General features: G+C 36.2%; 1 protein-coding gene across 1 annotated transcript in view; it reads right to left on the bottom strand.

Annotated features, from left to right (window-relative positions):
- Positions 1 to 20,660, bottom strand: part of EYS (eyes shut homolog) — a gene marked incomplete at both ends in the record, with an annotated part of 840,074 nt that overhangs the window by 766,616 nt on the left and 52,798 nt on the right. The window contains one exon of the mRNA XM_082480747.1: positions 20,274 to 20,378. Coding sequence (XP_082336873.1) covers positions 20,274 to 20,378 — 105 coding nt within the window. The remainder of the gene's footprint in view (positions 1 to 20,273; positions 20,379 to 20,660) is intronic.

Raw genomic sequence — 20,660 nt, 5'->3', positions numbered from 1 at the left:
TGAATGACAAGACAGAGTCTTCCAAGGAAATGAGAGAGGGTGTTCTAGGGCAACAAGATTACAGAAATAGTAACAGTTCTGTCTGCAAGCTGCAAATAATATAGAATTCTACTGATTTGAAATGTTATAAGGTGAATTGATCTTTCTTGTTAGTGCATGGAAACTTCTGACCTGTTATTATCTGTTATTATTACTTTTTTTTTAATGTAAAAAATGAAAAAATAATAATGAAGAAAATAGAGTGGCAACAACTGGAGTGACATATAGAGCTACTTATGTGATAACATACTGCGTGTGTCTAGACATGTCCTAAATAATGAATTTTGGGTGTTCTTAAATGGCAATAATTTCCCAATTAAAAAAAAACAAAAACTTTCACACCCAGAGGTGGCTACTAAGACAATGCATTTGACAAATTCCATAGTTTCAGAATTCTGTACACCTGAGTTGTTGCCAGAGATTGTCAGAATAACATATTTCTTCTCTTGTTTGATACTGAGGAGGAAAGGTACTGTATTGGTTCCCTGGCTTTAGCACCTTTTCCACTTGAATGTGTTTCCAGTGTTAGCATGTGTCAGCTATGCCACATCTGTCTGCTGATGGCTGCTCGCTCTCCTCTCCATTCTCTGCTGTCTATAGACCTAACTCAACGTCACTTCAGTCAGCTCTACACCCCAGGCTTTACAGGCAGTAGTCATGCTCTTTTCCCTTCTTCCAGACCTCTTTTCTCAATTATAGAATCATGGAATAATAGAATGGTTTAGGTTGGAGAAGACCTTGAAGATCATCGAGTTCCAACCCCCCTGCCATAGGCAGGGACACCTCCCACTAGACCAGGTTGCCCAAGGCCCCATCCAGCCTGGCCTTGAACACCTCCAGGGATGGGGCTTCAACAACTTGTTCTGTACTGGTTGTCCAGACAAGTGCTCACCCTTCTACGTTACATGGTTCCCATTTACTTCTGTAATTTTTCCAGGACAAGCATTTAAATTTTAACTTTCAATCGTTTTATCAAAACAGTCTAAATTGTTGATAAAGCTTTTCTTCAGCTTCTGAGAAGTAGCTATGAGACTATGCTTTATCACTTTTTTGTTTGTTTTAGTTTTGGGTTTTGGCTAAAAGGCATTTTTCTTCCAAACCAAATTTTTCTATTAAAATATTACACACCCCCCCCCTAGAAAAAGTAATATACAGAAACTGAATGCAGTTTGACAGCCAAGGCAACATTTTAGCATTCTGATATTTTTCCAGTACTTCCAAAGCTAGTAGTTCATAAAGTATGCTCTTTTTCAAAGCTATACTCACCTTGGAAAATACATGATTCACTGTAAACAACCAACAAAATCCATATCGTTTCAACAGAGTCAAGATTTTACCTTGGCTTTCTGAAGTCTTTCTGGTAAGATCCCACTTCTCTAGCTACACCCAGGTGTTGAACACTGTTATTCAATGTTTTTCCCAGGTAAACACATATTGCAATAAAACCAGTTACCCACAATACAAAAAAATCCCGACACTTAGGAACACTACTTTATTACTTGGTCTTTTATGACCAAACAACCTCCCTCTAATATTGCTAAGTCTGGTGGCATTTTCAGGGGGGCAGGAAGGAGGAGGGAAGCATGCATTGCAGAATAGTGATAATCTTAATTATGTTCTACGGGCTATTCTTTTGGAGCAATACTTTGAGAAAAGCAAACTTTTAAAAAGCTTTCAAGTGCCTCAGAGCATAGAAGTGAAAAGCTGGTAAGAACTTTCTGACTTTTGTCATATTAATTTGAAAATCAGTGAAACAATATGGTATTTTAAATGTAAAGAATAAAAAGTCTAAATACCAATTTCAACATGACAGCAGGTACTTCCTCAAAAAAGCTAATTAACTCACTCATAATATTCCTTCCACTGCTTTTACGATTGTTCTTCTGTAGGCATCTCATGCGCATTTCACTGAGTAATCAAGTTTGGTTGGTAATGACTGGCGTTTTGATGATTTTAAATACATTAATTCTTCCATAGAAAATGAATAATTAGAAGACATTTAGTATAACTAATGATTTCTGTGGATTTCATTAAGTAGAATAAATTATTATTTGACTCATCACATGCACAGCTAGCAACTGTGATTATCTGATCTATACGCTTTCATAAATGACAGCAACATTATAGATATTGGCATTTTTTCCTGATATTCCTTCAGATGTCCTGAAAACCATCTGCCTTTATAAAAGCCAACAAGATAGCTAGTGTATTCAGCTTAATACATGTCCCGATAACCTATCTTTTCTATTAGTTATAAATCTTCCTGAAACGTAAGATTATTCTATTTTCTTTTCTAAATTCTAATACAGCTCTTTATGAAATGTTGAGTCTCATTATTTCTTGAAAGTCTTAGCTGTTAATTTCTCCTTCCAAAGCATATTTCATATGCTAGAATATTCTTTGTTATAAATTTGTCAGATAATTAAAATTTGAACGTGGAGACTCAGAAATAATATCTTAAGCATTTAAATATATTATTATATTTATCCTGATATCTTTATAAAATAAACTTTATGTGACAATGTTTTTTATGAAGTAAACTTTATGTAATGAAGCTTTTTGCCTGTATGCATTAAAAAAGCCCATTAGATCCACTGACTAATTTCAAATTCTGAAAAGTCACAAGTCTAAAAGTGCTACTTATATATGCTCCGTGAAAGTGGGAGTTGAGTTCTGATGCTTCTAATGACTGAAAATCTTTACCAGTAACTCTCCTTTTCTAACACAGCAGAGAATTCATAAGGGATTTTAGCCTTCATGTGACTAAAATTAGGCATGTTATCTTAAATGTCAGAAAATTAAAGTCTATGTTAAGGAAGTAATAATACCCAAATAGGCAAATACTGCTATCAGTCTTTCAGCTTTCAGCGATACACGATGTTACCTGTCCCATGCTCCTCTGTCTTACATATGTTGTTTAATTCCAAGAAGAAAGGGTGAGAAACCTTTCCAACATGTGTTCTTAAAAAAAAAAAAACAAAAGGGCAACTAACTCAGAGATGTGAGAAAGAAGAGCAAAATATGGATAATTAACAACCAAGAATGGGATTTGTGTAACTGACCATAAATATTTACAGTGCAGATTTAAGGCATACAGCTGATCTAGTCTTCCTAATGACTTTTACATCAGTGATGAAAAAAAAAAAGGCATTTCTGGATTGTGAATCATCACATGGTAGATATTTAAAACTATGTGAAATGAGTCCTAAATATTTCAGTTTTTTTCCAGTGGCAAGATAAGATTTTAAGGTGAGTTGTGAATACATAAATTTGATTCCTGAACCTTTGTCTATCCCAGGTGAAACAGTCAAAACAGTTGCTGGCAAGTGTCTTTCTTCTCATGCTTAACATAGAGCTAGAAATTGCAGGACTATCTCAAAAAAGCTGGATGACTAAATTTTTGGTGCAAGTTTCAGCATGAAGGATTAAACTTCTGCCTCAGTCCTCATTAAGTCACATCTTTAATCCTTTGGCTACAGTAACTAAGAATATAGATATAGTATTGTAAAAGTTTTGACCCAGAGTGGAAAGGAGGGAGGCAGGAATAAGCAAGTCTTTTGTTTGAGATTTATTTTTTGATTGGGCTATATATAAGCCAAAGGAAATTGGTTGTGAAACTAAACATGCCTTTTCCACAAAGAATTTCTAAAATACAAGAAGTGCTTTTGCTAACAGCTGACTAATGCATGTGGCAGACTAAGATAACTGAGTAGGCAATGGCAAAGGATTAGGCAGTTTTTGAAGAAAGAATTGAAAATCTCTTGGTATGAAATAAAGTATAACATAACCATAAGAATGAGAAAAAAAACTGATGTATTTTGAAGACTTAAGCCTCCACTAATGCGGCATTCTAAAAGATATAATATACAATGAGGACAAGCATTAAAGACTTGATAAATAATACCTTCCCCAAATAATGCGCCAGTTACAGCAAGGACAGTTTAGACTTCCATATTTTGCCAAGATAAACAAATCTTAGCACCAACTATGAATGCACTATCTAATTTAAGAGACCAGACTAGAATTTTACTTTCTGGCACACACCTTCAGTTCCTGGGTGACTCCAATAATGTCTGTGTGTAAAGAACTAAGTTCTCAGGATGAAGTTCACAGATTGCAAACGGCCAATGAAAGCCTGCACACACCCCACCCCCACCCACCCCAGATTAAAAAGAATAAGATTACATAACTAACATTAACAATACTAAAGAACCAATATTGATCCCGATACTAATATAAAATATACGAGGATTATACTTAGCCGATTATACCAGCAATGACAGCAAATGTCAGACACTGTAAGTGCTACAGCTTTGGGAGGAAGAGAAGGCCTCAGGTGTCCGGCACCAGGGCAAGAATTTCTCCAGATTGCAGCCACCATAGAAGAGGAGCACTCCTCAGCAAACTTTCTAATTTATATTGAATGTGAAGTTCATGGTAAGAAATAATCCTGTTGGCCAGCTTGGGTCAAGTGCTCGGGTCTCGCTTCGCCTCATCCCCACCCCTGGCTAGCTTGAAAACACTGAGACTTTGAAACCTGCATACCATAGTTGTCTATAAAGTAAATATTTTCACAAATTCAGACACTAGAGTCTTCTAAAAGTGCAGTTTTCTCTAGCATTAGAAGAGACCTTACCTAAAAGTAAAATTGCTGAAAGAGAAAGTAATCCTGTGTCGCTGAAACCAGGACACTTTGGCAAAACAGGCACAAGTCAAAATCATTAGGTCCTTCAGAAACAAACAAAAAAACTAACCCAAACCAAAAACCTTCTAGTACTTGATACTAGAAGACAAATCCATATTCAGTATGAAACACACCGACCATGTTTTTCTTTGGTCTGAGTGTTTTATAGCTTTGGTTTGAAATAGGGTCTTTATATTCTAGTTTTCTGTGACAAAATATAGGCATAGAAATTGTACTTTAAGGTATTATTTGTGCCTGTGTCCACAGGAATGAAATGAGTATAAAGTCTTGCAAACAGGAGAAACTTCAAGAGACAGATTCTCTCTCAGCGGAGACGGTGGGTGACCATGGATGGCAAATTAGATATGAGTTTGCAGTGTAATATGACAGAATAATGGTCAATGCAACTCAGCAAAGGTATCAAGTCATGGAGGATGAAGACAGTTGTCATTCTGTACAGCTCATGTGGTATCACACCCAAACAAGCCATTTTATTGCATATACCTTGGCACTAGAAAAGCTGTTGATATAAAGGCTGGAGAAGATAATTTGTGTTGGAAGATCGAATATTTGAAGTCAAAAAGGGTAACTAGAAAGATGTAGGTGGGTGAAAGAGAGAATTATTCACTGATAATTTCCTACATACACCTGAAGAATGGAAATGACTGGTGGGATTAACTATTTCTTGTGCTATTGGAGCTAGGCAACAGCCGAGCTAATTTTATCTCAAAGCAAACAAGAATATGTAACAACTCTGTTTAACTAAAATGTACATTGATCGATGACATTATATTAATGCTTTTAGTAATCTTTAGTATCTCATTGCATCTTATTTTAAGGAATAAAAACAGGGAGGAAAAGATATGGTAATGTGGTTTGTAAACCCCAATGGGCAGCTAAGCCCCACGCAGCCACTTGCTGACTCCCCGACAGTGGGATGGAGGAGAGAATAAGAAAGGCAAAAGTGAGAAAAACTCACAGGTTGAGATAAAGACAGTTTAATAGGTAACTCAAAGCTGCGCATGCAAGCAAAGCAAAGTATGGAATTCGTTCACTGCTTCCCATCGGCAGCAGATGTTTAGCCATCTCCAGGAAAGCAGGGCTCCATCACACCTAACGGTTACTTGGGAAGACAAACATCATAATGCCAAACGTCCCCCCTTTCCTCCTTCTTCCCCACAGCTTTTATTGTTGAGCACAATATTATATAGTATGGGAGATCCCTTAGGTCAGTTGGGGTCAGCTGTCCCCACTGTGTCCCCTCCCAATTTCTTGAACAGCCCCAGCCTACTCACTGGCAGGGCAGTGTGAGAAACAGAAAAGGCCTTGATGCTGTGCAAATACTGCTTAGCAATAACTAAAACACTGGTATGCTATCAACACTGTTTTAGTCAAAAATCCAAAACACTGCACCGTATGGGGTGCTATGAAGGACATTACTTCCATCCCAGCCAAAACCATTATAGATAAAAAACAATGCAAAAGTTTGTTTTGGGTGACAGGGAAGTTAATTCCATGAGAAGGAAGTTAAATGGCCTTGCTTGAAAAAAGAAACTCGAATTGGACCAAGAAGCCCAAAGAACAGCACTTTTAAACTAAATCTCCATTAGCAAATCCAAATAATTCTCTTGGGATTATATGCAATCTGTACTGTGCTCTGCTTTGCTGTTGGTTGATGTACAGCCTCCCTATCCATCTGTCAGAAGCATGATTTTTATTCTCTAGAAGTCCAGCTGACACAGCTGGCACAGGCTGAGTTACAAGCTTGAGGAAGCAAGCTGCCCAGTCCTCTCAGGGACTACTTGCAGATGGGTAGAGCACTGGATTCCTGCCTGGTAAGTAGAAAGAATAACCCTGTACCCAATTTCCTATCTAACTACAGTTCGTCCAAAATAGGCTGGAGAGAATAAGCATGCTTAGTTATGATGACAGACTGGAAGTCCCAAACAGATCTTCTGCACTGATAACTGCACCAGATTAATATTTCGTTGTGTGACAATGTCCAACAATGATAAATTTTCCATTCAAAGTTGGTCCGTGAGGCTATGAAGAATCTTTTCCCAGCCCTGTTACCAATTTCAAGTCATAGACAGTTAAGAAGTCAAAAAATGTGGCAGGGCTGCATTGTCATACAGGAGTATAATCATTGTGATAAAAGAAGGCATAGAAATGTTGCAAAGTGATGACATATTCCCATGAAGTACAGCATGGTTTAACATCCAGGCTCAAGCAAATAAAAATATATTTTTCATTCAATCAAAAAAAAAAGTAGTAAGGAAGACAAAATAAAACTATGGGCAGGGTAAGTAAATAAGTTTATGTAGAATTTTGTGAAAGAAACATCTCATAAAGTTGCTTCCAATGAGAAAAATTCATCACCTATGGAAAAGACAAATTCAGTGTGCTTTCTTTTTAAATATTTCCTTGAGAAAGTACATACAGGCCTTTTTAATCAAACTATGGTTTTGTTTGTGAAATCAAATTTCCATAAGCAGGTTTGATTACTTACACTAACAGTCATAAATAAATGTTAATAACAGGTATTTAGAGAGATATTATATGTAAGTTTTACAAATCAATTTGTGTTTATACAAATACATTTTTGTAACTTGTTACAAATATGTAACTTGAATTTCTAGGGATCATAAGAAATCTACAAACCCCAAACTGAAACTATATGTGTGACTAAGAATGTTTTAAGGCTATATTGAACCTTATTTAGGAAAAAAATCAGTAAGATACTATGTCTTTTAAAAAGTCGATCCGCAACCAGAAAAAATATACTTAGGTAGATGATGCATAGATGAACACATTGTCTAAGTTGTAGAGGCTGTTTAAGAAAATATACAATGAAGGGTAGTTGACATAAGTGGTTCTCAAATTAAAGTGAATTCTTTTGTTAAAAAAATCAATTAACCTCACAAAGGGGACTCAATTTAATCATGTAGATAATCATTAAAGTTAAGCATAACTAGTAGCATGGGTAGACCTGCCCCTAGTTTGAGTACATAATGCCGTAGTAAACCCCAGTGAGTTGAGCAGGTTCTCTATTCTTAAGAAACAGCTATGCCAAATTGATCACTGATAGCCTTTATTTTATTGCTAATTACATCAGCATTGTTTTGTCGTCATTAAAGTGAACTATGTGAATCTGGTCTAAGGCCTTTGTGGTTGTGTTTGCCCTGAGTACCTGACTTTGAGGAGTGCCTATTAAGGCTGGATGCAACAACTGATGAGTAACGTGGGCAACCTAGACTGTAATTAGGCTACAGCAAAACCATGCTATTAATTAGTTTAATATTTTATTTTCAGTTGTGGGAGGCATAACATATGTGGACAGCATGCAGTTTGCCTCAAACATTGTCAACGTACTTCAACAATTCAGGCAGTAGCTTTACAGTTTCAGTCCTGAGTTATTCTTTAAAAAGGACTGCCAATTATGTTGAACTTAAAAAATTGTGGTAGCTTTTGTGAGGTTTCATTTTATTGAACTTTTTAATGGTGCCTTATTACAGCTTATTTTCACTGTCGTATAGGGACTGCAATTCTGCCCTTATCATGCTGCTGCACATAACTTCCCTCATGTTATTTCTTTGATGAGTCACATTTAGTTTTAATACATACACATTTTCCACTTGTCCTTTTCAGATCCAGTCAGCGGATTAAAGCAAAAAAATGTGCTTTATTAAAGTAGATGAACCCTTTTTAGAACCTTAAATGTATAATGAAAATAACAGAGAAGAAAACTGTGTGAATAAAAAAAAAAAATCCCCAAATTCAGTTGTAAAGATGGAAGAAAGTTATAAGAATAAGGCTAAGGAGACCTCTGTCCACTTTCACTGCAGTGTCACTAGTCACAGAGAAAATCACTTCATCTGGAATTCATCTTGTCTCATCTACCTTCAGCTGTCTAAAACCCAGTTTTCTAAATCTAAGCCTTCTCAGTTTAAGCTCTGGTACAGGAGAATGGTACCTCTAGCAAAATGTTCATCCCACCTGTATTCATGTTGCCTCTACAACTACAAAACAGGCAAAGCAATACTTAATAAATCCAACCATTTCCTATTTTGTTCACAGCAATGATGACTGCACTTAAAAAACAAACAAACAAAACCTGTTGAACTTTCTGGATCGGATTAATCCCTATGCTACTGTAAAATAAAAATACATACATACACACTGTATAATTGTCCCTAATATAAACCAGGCATCACTGACACTATTGTAATGCAAATAAAGAAACATTTTCTATCATGTATTTCACCTGAATTTTTTATATCGATAAAATAGAAATATCTATCCACTGAAATAATGTACAATGAAAGTGATGAGTAGCACATGAGTACTGCAGAAATGGTTTTTGGAACTTGGAGAAGGAAGGTTGTCATGGAAACAGCCAGGTTAGAAATCTTTTTGTTGCTACATTTTTGTTTAGCTTCTGCTTAGCCTTTATGTTATTTTAATAAATTAATCTTCCTCAAGTCATTCATGACTATTTTTCTCAAATCAAGATGCTATGTTAAGAACTTTTCAGATGCTATCAATGACTAATGGCATATTCATCTATGAATCTGAAACATACAAAACTGAAAACTTCCATTTTACTCCTACAGTCATCTAGCTGAAAGTTTAGAAGAGAAAAGTGAGTAAAAGTCTTAGTCATTCTCTCCATAAAAGGCTATCATGGCATTCTACACAATGTTCTACCTAGACTGAACTAAAGGAAGAAGAAAACATGTATAAACAGTCCCCCCAAATTTGAAATGCTTAAACTATTTATTTTATATGAATATAACATTTGAATTGAAAATATCAACTAACAGATCTCATCTATAATGGTAAAAAACCCCAAAAGTTTAAAATTAAGACAAGTAAACAAAAGAAGTACCAAGTTAACCAGAAAAGGAACACAAATACTTAGCTGACAAAGTAAAAAAAAAAAAAAAAAAAAAGCAGCTTGTTAAGTAGCCTGCCTGCAAAAAACATGTTTAAATAGTCTGTATGAGCATACCTGCAACAAAGAAGAGTTTCTAAATACTAATTATCATCAAACAAAAAGTGTTAAATACCATCTGGAGAAGAATGAAAAGGGCAACAAGTGGCACATTGTCAGAAAACAACCTGAAGCAAAAACTTAAAAGCAAAAAAAAATTAATAGTGTTTCAATGAGCAATATAAATTGTTAAAATAACAAAACATGAGGGACAAATAAAAATGATCTGAAGACTGAGCCACATAAAAGAAGGAGAACAAACAGTGAAGCTACAAGGCAGTAAAATATCCAGGCAATGAATCCAGGGGTTTTGAAAGTGTGCATATTATTTTTTGGAACAAGAGCAGATCTAACACTCTCCACTGCCATCTTTTTTCCTGCTAAATATGCTGATTCACTGATGGCTGAAATGTTTTGTGGTCACATTGGTCTTAACAAATCTTGGACCACAACATAGGTTCAAATACTGTCCTTTAAGGGCTTCCTCGTCAGTTATCTGCCCTTCAGTTTTCTTGACAGACCATGTGAAGAATTACATTCATTCTGTATTGAGCCAACAATATATTAGCTCCAATATCATATATTATATGGAATATCATATACTAGCTGTGTATATATCATCAACGAAATTTCCTCTGCCATTCCTTCCGTTGATGAAGATGACATTACATTGTGCTTTTATTACACTGAATTTGGAATGCAAATTAATCAATATTGATCAGTCCTTATGCTTCTGATGAAAAAGTTCACATAAGGACAGTGAGTGATGGAAAGAGACATATTGTTAGGGCCTATCATATTTTCCTTAGTACTTCTAGTTCTGGCTGGAGGTTTTCTCTGTTCCAATGAAAGAGGCAGGAGTTTCTTCCTGTAGAACTAATGGAAAACATCTTTCCAGAAGGTATTATTTAACAATGCAAGACTTCTTGCTGTGTTGGAACACGGACTTCAGACTCCTCAGAATTCCTTGCTATTCCAGTGCCATCTTCCGGGCATATCTGCCACAGGTGCAGCACTTGCCTCTGTCTAAGTACTGAGCAGAAGGTTTGTCTAAGGTCTTATTAGGGTTTATAGGGCTTATTGTTATCGTGTTTTCACCATATTTCAAGAATCTTAAATGGAATGCCTCATGTTAATTATATCGCTAGCTAACCTGGATTTAAACATTTTAGAACTTTCTTGCTACAGACTTTGTCCTTAGGTGCAAGACATACTTGAGGAGGTTAAAATACTGAAGGTTCCTATTTTTACTTTTATTTAATCTGCTGATCCCCAAGACTGGTGCTTGTGGGTGTGTGGTGGGTTCACCTTGGATGGCTGCAAGACCCCCACACAGCTGCTTTCTCACTTCCCCTCCTCAACAGGGCAAGGGGAGAAAATAAGATGAAAAATCTTATGGGTTGAGACAAAGACAGGGAGGTCACTTAACAGTGAGCATCATGGGCAAAACAGACTCAACTTGGATAAAATTAATTTAATTTATTGCCAATTAATAATAGAGTATGATGGTGAGAAACAAAGACAAAACCTAAACCATCTTCCATGTACCCCCGCAGCCCTCCTTTTCCCAGTCTCAACTTCACTCTGTTATCCCTGACTGATCTACCTCCTTCCACCAAACAGCAGAGGGGAATGGGGAAGGGGGGATGGCGGTCAGTCCATAACAACTCCTTTCTGCTGCTCCCTCCCTCTCTGGCTTCCCCTGCTCTGCTGTGGGCCTCTCCCACAGGCTGTAGTCCTTGAGGATAAACCTGCTCCAGCATAGGTTCTCCCCAGGGCTGCAGTCACACACACACACACACACAGAATTATCAGAGTTGGAAGGGACCTCTAGAGATCATCTAGTCCAACTCCCCTGCTAAAGCAGGATTGCCAGAGCACATTACTCAGGACTGCATCCAGGCGCGTCTTGAAAATCTCCAGAGAAGGGGACTCCACCACCTCCCTGGGCAGCCTGTGCCAGTGCTCTGTCACCCTCACCGTAAAGAACTGTTTCCGTGTATTTGAACGGAACTTCCTTTGTTCTAACTTGTGCCCATTGCCCCTCGTCCTGTCACTGGGAACCATTGAAAAGAGCCTGGCTCCATCCTCCTTCCACCCACCCTTTAGATACTTGTATGCCATAATAAGGTCTCCCCTCAGCCTTCTCTTCTCCAGGCTAAAGAGTCCCAGCTCTCTCAGCCTTTCCTCATAAGGGAGGTGCTCCAAGCCCTTAATCATCTTAGTTGCCCTTCGCTGGACTCGTTCCTGCATGACCTTTGTCTCTACATGCCCCAAATCCTGTCAGGAGCCTGCTCCAGCATGGGGTCTCCATAGGCTGCAGCTTCCTTCAGGGCACATCCACCGCCCTGGTGTGGGGTCCTGCACAAGCTGCAGTTTGGGTGTCTGCTGCACTGTGCTCCTTCATGGGCTGCAGAGGGACAACCTGGCTCACTGTGGTCTTCTCCATGGGATTGCAGGGGAATTCCCTCTCCAGCACCTGGAACACCTCCACCCCCTGCTTCTTCTCTGACCTCGATGTCTCCAGGACAGTTTCTCATGTATTTTTTCTGCACAGCTCTCTCTCACAAACTTCTGTGTAGCGTTTTAACCTTTCTTAAATACCTTTCCCCCGAGGTGCCCCCACTGTGGCTGCAGGGCCCAGCCGTGCCCTGTGGTGAGTCGGTCAGAGCCGGCTGGAACCGTCTGTGTCCAGCCAGGGGCAGCCCCAACCTCTCCTCACAGAGGCCGCCATGCAGCCCCCTGTCAGCCCTTTGCTATGGACACCCAATGCACTTTGCACAACCAAATTCTCTAAACCATTCTGTCCTAGACATCTGAAACATGACTAGTGAATTTGCTGTTCCTCGATTGTTCGTTTTAGATTTTTTAGTGTGTGTCTGATGATGAGTTCCAAAGTTCCTCCATGAAGACTGGAAATTTGCCTGTGCACAAGAAACTATGTGCCTGGAGATGCCGATCACTCAATGCCAATGTTGTTCAGTCTGTCCGCAATAGTCCATATATTGAGTGGGAGGCAGACATCCCTTTTCCAGAAGCTACTCTTTTAGAAAGGTATAGATGTAGAAATATATACCTTTTAGAAAGATATACATATATGGATAAAGCTATATAGATACACAGATGGTATTCAGAAGATATATTCTATGCTCCTAAAAAGAAAGCCCTATAAAAAGATGCAGAGTTAGCATTATAAAAAAAATTCCCTTTGAGAAAGTCACTGTTGATAATCATACACTATAATCAACCAATACTGTTCATCAACTAAATGGAGATACTCTTATCTAAAATGCTAACGTTCAAATATAAAGCTTGTAAAATCTCTTGTATAAGGTCATCAGAATATACCAAAAGCCATTACCAGCAGTAACCAGTCACCCAAGCTATATTATTATAGAATTACTTTCCTGTTAAACGCTTTCAAAAGATGGTTATGCTGTTCACCTGAAAGCCAGGCATATTTTCTGCACAGAGAGAAATGGAACTACGTAATAATGTCATAAAATATCTAAAGAGATTGTCTGATTCCATTTTATCCATTTTATGTTACTCTTTGTCCTATTTCTTATCTTGGCAGGCAAAGAATTTTGTATTTTATCACAAAAGCAGAGTCCTACAAGATTCTATTACTTAAAGTAATCTATACCTCCTGATGGATGGGGTTCTTATGATGTGATACAAAATTAGACCATAGTAAAGGGAAATTAAAAAAAAATACAAGAATAAATCTGATAACAACCAAACCCAAAGCTTAAAAGGCAAGTGTTTTCTCTAGTTACATATTTTTAAAAGTTAAGACTGTAGTAATGTCAGGTTTCCAGCAATGCTGAGATATATTTATGTGAATTAATGATCTGTATGACTAAATGACCTAATTTCATCCTATTTAGTGACAATATCTTATCAACAGCAGGATGGAGCACTGAAATAATTTCTAAGAAATATCTCAGCGGTACCATAGAGCATTTTAATGAATTATTTTTAAGGCTGCTGAAAGGAGATTTGTCATATGAAAATAATAGTTTTAGTGTTAAAATTGACGGCATATTAAGACAATGAACTACCTGACAGTACCTAATAAAGCGTAAGACATATTTTCATAACATTAACATACACAAATTGAATGTGTATATTTTAGATTTGCTAAATGCAAATAGTTCTTCTGATTTCTTAACAAGGAAGAACAAACCTGCTTCTCAAGAGTGGAGGAACTGTATATGTAAGTTTGAAAACTAAAACTAAAAAAAAGTTATTTTTTTGGTCACTGTGTAGGATACAGAAGCATTTGGGGTAGATTTGGGTAGCTGTCTAGAGAAAGAAGGCACACCTAAACTGGCACCAAGGATCCAGGTGAAGTTTAAGGTTAGCATTCAGATCTGGATGAGCAGAAGCCAGTGCTCAGAAACCTCAGCTGAAAACTTTCTACCAGCATTCTGTAGTTCATATGAGTAGAGCCAATTCTTTGACTAACTTGTGATACTAAATATATTGTGTAAGAATTCACTCTGGAGTAATGTAGAACTTGCAACAAATTTCCTAAATCAAAGTTCATTGCTTTAGCCCTCAGGCATCCTTCATTTCAGCTTTTATAGATGAATAATTTCCTTACTGGGGTTCTCTTAGTTCCTGAAATGTGGGTTTTCTTTCTGGAATAAAAAAAAGAGTTTGCTCTCATGTTTAACCCTACCAGGTCAGTTGCATTTTTGACACTGGACAGGTGGATGAAAAAGGAGTCCAACACACTCTTACCAAATCCAACATTTTCCAGAATTAAGAGATCTTTTCAAGTTTTTATACACTTCTCTGTTACTCAGTATTGAATTCTTATCCATTATATTTATATATTTCAGCAGTCTGTGGTCATTGTGCATTTATTCCAGCTACATTCTATTTTAAAAGAATGTAAATATTCCTTGCAAATTATTGAAGGTCTTGGACTAGGAATGTCTACACCGTGACTTTTTTTTTTTAAATTTTTGGTTATTACAGCTCTAAAAGTACTCTGAAGATGGAAAAATACAGACATACATATCCAAAAAGGCATACCATTTTTTAAATGTCTTTTCTTCAGTTTTAAAATTGTTCTTATATATCCCCAAGTTTCTTCTTCTAAAACCATATTGAATGTGTTTATAGATACTCAGTGGAAAACAATGAATTAAATATAATACAACACTAATTTCAAATTACTAATACTTGTTGTTTTGACATTATAAATAGCTAAAACGTATCACTAAGGGTGTTCATCATACTTTACCAGTTTATGTTTACATGCACAGACTTACGCGTTTGCCTGATTTCAATTGAGACAGAGAAGATATGAAGATTCATACCCTAATTTTTCTGTTAGTTTGAACTTAATTATTACTTCTTGCATTAAAAGAGTGATGTTGACTGTGTATAGCTGAAGAGAACACATATCCTTCCTTACAAATATTTATCTTTTGAAAAACTTTGTGAATTACTTCACAGATTTTTTGGGGGGGAGGGGAAAGGATTGGGGATAAATATGATTTTGTACTTTTATAAGAGTGTTAAAACCTGATTTGACAAAAGACATACTACATGAACTGCCAATGAATCAAAGTAATACTTCGGTATTTTTGTTACTGTTCTGACTGTAGAACTTTTTAGTGCATCAATGAATCCAAGCTAGAATGATTTATACTGAGGTTCTGCTAACAGTAGCAAAGTTTTCAGAGGTAATCTAGTTTCCTGGCATTTAGCTAGAGAAGACACACCTACTCATATTTTAGAGAGAATGTTTTTGCACATATGAGATATGAAATGTGAATGAGTAAAAAGAGAATTCAGTAAAAATAGTGAAAATTTCAAATTTCAGTAACAGGAAATTTTTGCTATAGAGAGGGAAGAATTGTATCTGCAAAAATAAGAAATATATTTTAACAATTTTAAGTTATTCATTACTGTAAAGTTATAAATCTATCATTGTATCTTATTTACTTAAATATTTTTATGTGATAAATTATTTTCCACAGAAAAAAAAATCATTGTTTTAGTTAAATAAAAATTATTCTGGCGTTATTCACTGTTGTGGTCATATATAACACAAACATTCCAGCAATTGAATTTCATTTTGGAAGGTTCCTATTGAAGTTTCCTATTGATTTATGCCTTATTTAGTAGTGAAAGAAAGTAAGATACTGCTTGTAATTTGGCGTGGCATCAAGATCTCTTATTTTTAGGACTGAATGTAAATAAGTTTTTTTCACTAATATTTTATAGACTAATTAAAAATGAGATAACAGTATCATAAATCATTCAAAAACAGCAAATATATTTCTCATGCTTAGTAAAAACTTTAATGCATCTATTTTAAAATAATTTAAAAAAATTTCTCAAAATGATTAAAGGTTATCTGTACTCTTACACAAAAGTGCAGGTTCTGTGCTAAATTCCAATACTGCTGTCTTTTGAAACATAATATAAACATATTCAATACATTGAAAAACATCACTATTGTAAGAAAATTCTCATTTTGGCTGCATCCAACAGTATGTGTTCAGTATTTTCTATATACTAATTACAGATGTGTGCAACTTTAGTGTGCCTTGGTTTCTATTAACACAGTGACTATTGATGATGGAAAAAAACAACAACTTTGGAATTTCCAGTGGAGAAAATACTGAGGTCTTCACAATTGCATTTGTGACAATTTCTAAAAATAGATACTGTCTTGGAAAGTTCATAAAGAAATAAACATGGCAGACCGGAGCTTGGTCTGTTGGAGGATTGCCCTGGTAATACAGAGGTCCCATTGTTCATTCTACATGCATTTATCACTTCAAACTCTTCTTTAAATAAAATATAAATGGAAGACCACAAGTCTCAATCAAAAGCAGCTTGATCAGTCTATAAATCTTCTCTGACAATGGAAGTCTCTTAACTCCAGCCAACAGCAATGTGTCAGTAGCTCTGCACTTCTTAAATATAGTCCTTTATTAAAGATATGGTATCTGAAAGAGCTTACTTCAGTATCAGAAGCAGCGTAACTATAAGCATAGCTTTCTTGTCAGGTTAATGAACCTTGCTTGTTAATCAAGTTAATTAGCTTGCTTTCTTCCGATCCAACCTAATGTCTACACCACACAGTACAGTGAAGAATCCAGCCTTTCATCCATCATGTTCGCATTCTCATTGGGGCAGTTATTCATTTCCTGATACAACACTATATATCATGTGCAACCACATGAGCTTTTGAAAAAAAATGTATCTTAATAATAAAAATTCCTACTATTACATCCACTTTGTATATGAAGAAACTGTATAAGATAAAAGAAGATACAAAACACACTTTCCTTTCAAAACATATAGGTTTGCTATTTACGCAGCATCTCTTCACTATTAAGTCATGCCGAGATCATTCATTAAGATATCTTCACCCACTGCTAATACAAAACTCTTCAGGAATCCTTCCAGATTTATCTTAGCTGAGCATCAAGAGTTTCTGAAAGGAAAACTAAAAGGAAATTCATCCTTTTCCTTCTAAATTGTACATCAATATAACTTATGCTCTCATATGCCCAAATAAATGGCATTACTGTTATGGCACAATTTGAAGAAACAACTCATTAAATTTTAATGTATATAACTCCTAACTGTGATCACCTTTACATTTTTTAGTCGAAGTTAAAAAATAGTGCTGCTCACTTTTGACATGGCAGAGGTGCTACTGACCTTCTTGTCAAGGTACTTCTTGCCCACCAAAGGTATCTTAACCTGTATCTAGTAAAATAGAGTTACAATTCCTTGTAGAATAATTTAAATAAAAATAGAAATAAAACCTCTGTTCCATATAAAGGAAAGATCTTCTTGTTCCGTATTTGTAACAAATTTGATAATATTGAAAGGTCTAACTTGAGAAAACATCACCACACACCTAAAAATAAGATACAGCCAGAGGCCGTTTCAGACAACAGCAGGCAAAGCAGAAAAGTGGAAAGATAACAGCCACCTACTTAATGAATAAAAATGTATTCCAAAGAAAAACAAGCAGTGAAACACAAGTTATTGTGGTCTAGTCAGATACAGTTGCAGATACAGGTGTTTTCATTTACAAGAACTTGATCATTAGGGCATATCCAAATTCTTTGTGCTCCCTTGTATTTTGTTACTGAATACATGTGATTTATTCAGTGTTTTTATTATTGATTTATTTACTGTTACTTGCTAAAAGCCAGCAACTACAGATAAGCTTTTTTTTTTTTTTTTTTTTTTTCAGAAATCCAATATGGTTGTCAATGAAAGTATGGAGGCATAAATTGTCATTTTCACTTAAGGCTGAGTTATCTGTCTTATTTTTTGAAGTAATACTCTTGTTAGAACCAAGGTAGCAGTAAAAATATCCTGTAATGTAGCGACTTTTGTTTTCAGGCAATTCACAGACATTATCTATTTAATTATTGCAATATCTTTGTGAGATGGTTACATTTGTTTATCTACACCTTCACCTAGAGAATATGAACTGAGATATTAATTAATTTACCCAAGGGCACAAAGGGAATCTGCATCACATTTAAATTAAAATTCTCCTCCTTTCAGCTCGTTCTTAGGTATGCACATCACTACACAATTTTCCTCTTCTCTAGTTCAGCTTGTCATTATATTAATAATGTAGCTGCAAATAGTAATACAGAAAGTCTTAACTCTTTTAAAAAATAACTGATCATTTCTACAGATAACCTCTGGTTCACTGCGAGTTACTTGATCCTTTGTCTGATGACTATGAAGAATTACTGCTATGCCCAGCATTTTAGTAGAGTCAATAGAATGAAACTCGTAATTTCTAGAGTATGTGTCCATTACATAAACCTCATTGTTTCAGATGAACACCTGGATTAACCTCAGACGCACAACACAAAGGAATGAGAAGTTACAACAGACACTCAAACCATATATACACACACCCCCTGAGAATAATAAAAATTAATTGGATAAGGCTTGCCTACAGAGTGGCTGACTTTCCTTTAAAGAAAGAGGCACAAACGACCTACTAAGACAACGTCACAACAATTTGCTTTCCTATCACTGACACACATTTTGCTGTGTGAGAGAGATCTCCTTTCAGATCTGTGGAAGGAGGTGCAGGATGTTTCTGTCTAAAACCCACTATACGTAAGTGTTAGCAAACACCAATTGGAGTTAAACATGGGGGAGCAAAGCAGTACACTGAATGTGAGAATCTCCATCTGAGAAGAACAAAGGAGACAATGTTGATGTTAATATTTAGCTACAGCCCTTATTCAGTAAAACACTTGAGCACATGCCTACATTTGTCCCAATGAAGCAACAAACATGACAGCATCATCTTACCTTTGAAGATATAACTTTGTATTGTCTTCAGTTCCCAACTCAGCCGTATACCACCATTAAAGCATTTAAGGATCTCTTGATATTAAGTACATTAAAGTACTCTTAAAATCAGTTGCTTTGCTTGAGAGGGATGGTTGGAGCTTTGTGTTTCAGTACTCTGACATTTCCAGGGTTTACTGATCACTATCAGTTTCTCTTCTAAACACCCTAGTACTGTAAGCCTTCTTAGACTGTGACTGCATAAAATAAGTTTTTCTGACCTTATTTTGCGTAGTAACAATGAGCTAATAAAGGTACATGTCAAAAACGAAAAACTTTTCTGCATTTATCAGTAATTTCTTATCCATATTTATGAATAAACTTACCAGTTGCTAAATCTCTACCCCAGCCTCTTTGGCCACAAGGATTATAAAAAATGGAGAAAACTTGCTGATCCTGGTCAAAGGATTTCTAAGGTCAGGAGTTTCTAACCCACCCTTTTCTATGTTTTCTTAGTCAAAATACAATAACATGCAAAATCCCAAATCATATAGCATATATATAATTAGCAAAGCAAAATCTTCAACATATTTCTTGATCCCTTTGTTTTGCTGGGTCTTTTACATTGTGTCCTTAATTCAGATGCCACCTGACCTGATGCATCCTGGATATCCCTTGTATCCTGTACCATATCTTCCAGCCTCATAAAATATCTTAAATATTTACGGGTACTTCAGATGGCACAACGTGCACATGCTCAGGCAACCAGACTGAGGTTGAACATACTTTAGAGCAGTCTTCAGTTCTTTTAGGTGTGAGTAATGTGCCCAGCACAGCAGGATTCTGAAAACTTGGATTTTGGATGTTTGGTCAATTTCAACATGTTTTGTTGCCTAAAACCTACACTTTTTTGAAGGAATGTGTCGCTATAAGGTTTCTATACAAACAGACACTAAATAATTGGAAATCTCCATTTCTGTCATATTTTTTTGCCACTATGTTCCAATACTACAAGTACTTTTTAATCTAAGTAACCTATTCTTTATAAAACTCAGTCATAGGCAAATATTCATGGACACTTATTGAGAATTTTTTTCCTTTTTATTAGTCTAAATAACTAGCTTGGTACCTTTCAAAATGTAAACAAAATGCTTTCACCATACAAGACTATAGCACCCGACTAACCAATGTAGAACTCACACACTGTGCCAAACTAACAATTGCGTAAAACCAATGAATGCTTACCAAAGGGGCAATTGCATTTGAAGCCATTTATGTCCTCTTCACAGGTTCCTCCGTTCCAACAGGGTCTGTCTAGACACTCATTCGTGTGACCGGAACATGTTTCTCCTGAAATTTTGGATTAAAATAAAAAGACAAATGTGCTGATGTGTTCAAATCATAGAGACATATTTTTAATGAAAAAGGACTGTGGGATTGTCACAGTCGAAATGCTGACCCCACTGGCCAAGGTGCACTTACTGAGTACACAGGGACACTGATAGACATACTGTGTGTCATGAATTTTTCTACTTCATTGGTTACAAGACAGTCCATTTTGACAGGCAATGTTGGCAGCATGACAATCAGGAAAATAGAAAGCTTTCCTACTGAGGGTATGCATAATCCTGG

This window comes from Vanellus vanellus (assembly GCF_965231255.1).
Source record: "Vanellus vanellus genome assembly, chromosome: 3".
In the NCBI taxonomy this organism is placed as follows: domain Eukaryota; kingdom Metazoa; phylum Chordata; class Aves; order Charadriiformes; family Charadriidae; genus Vanellus; species Vanellus vanellus.
Note: the sequence above shows the minus strand (reverse complement) of the source record. Positions and strands in the feature narration are given on the sequence as shown.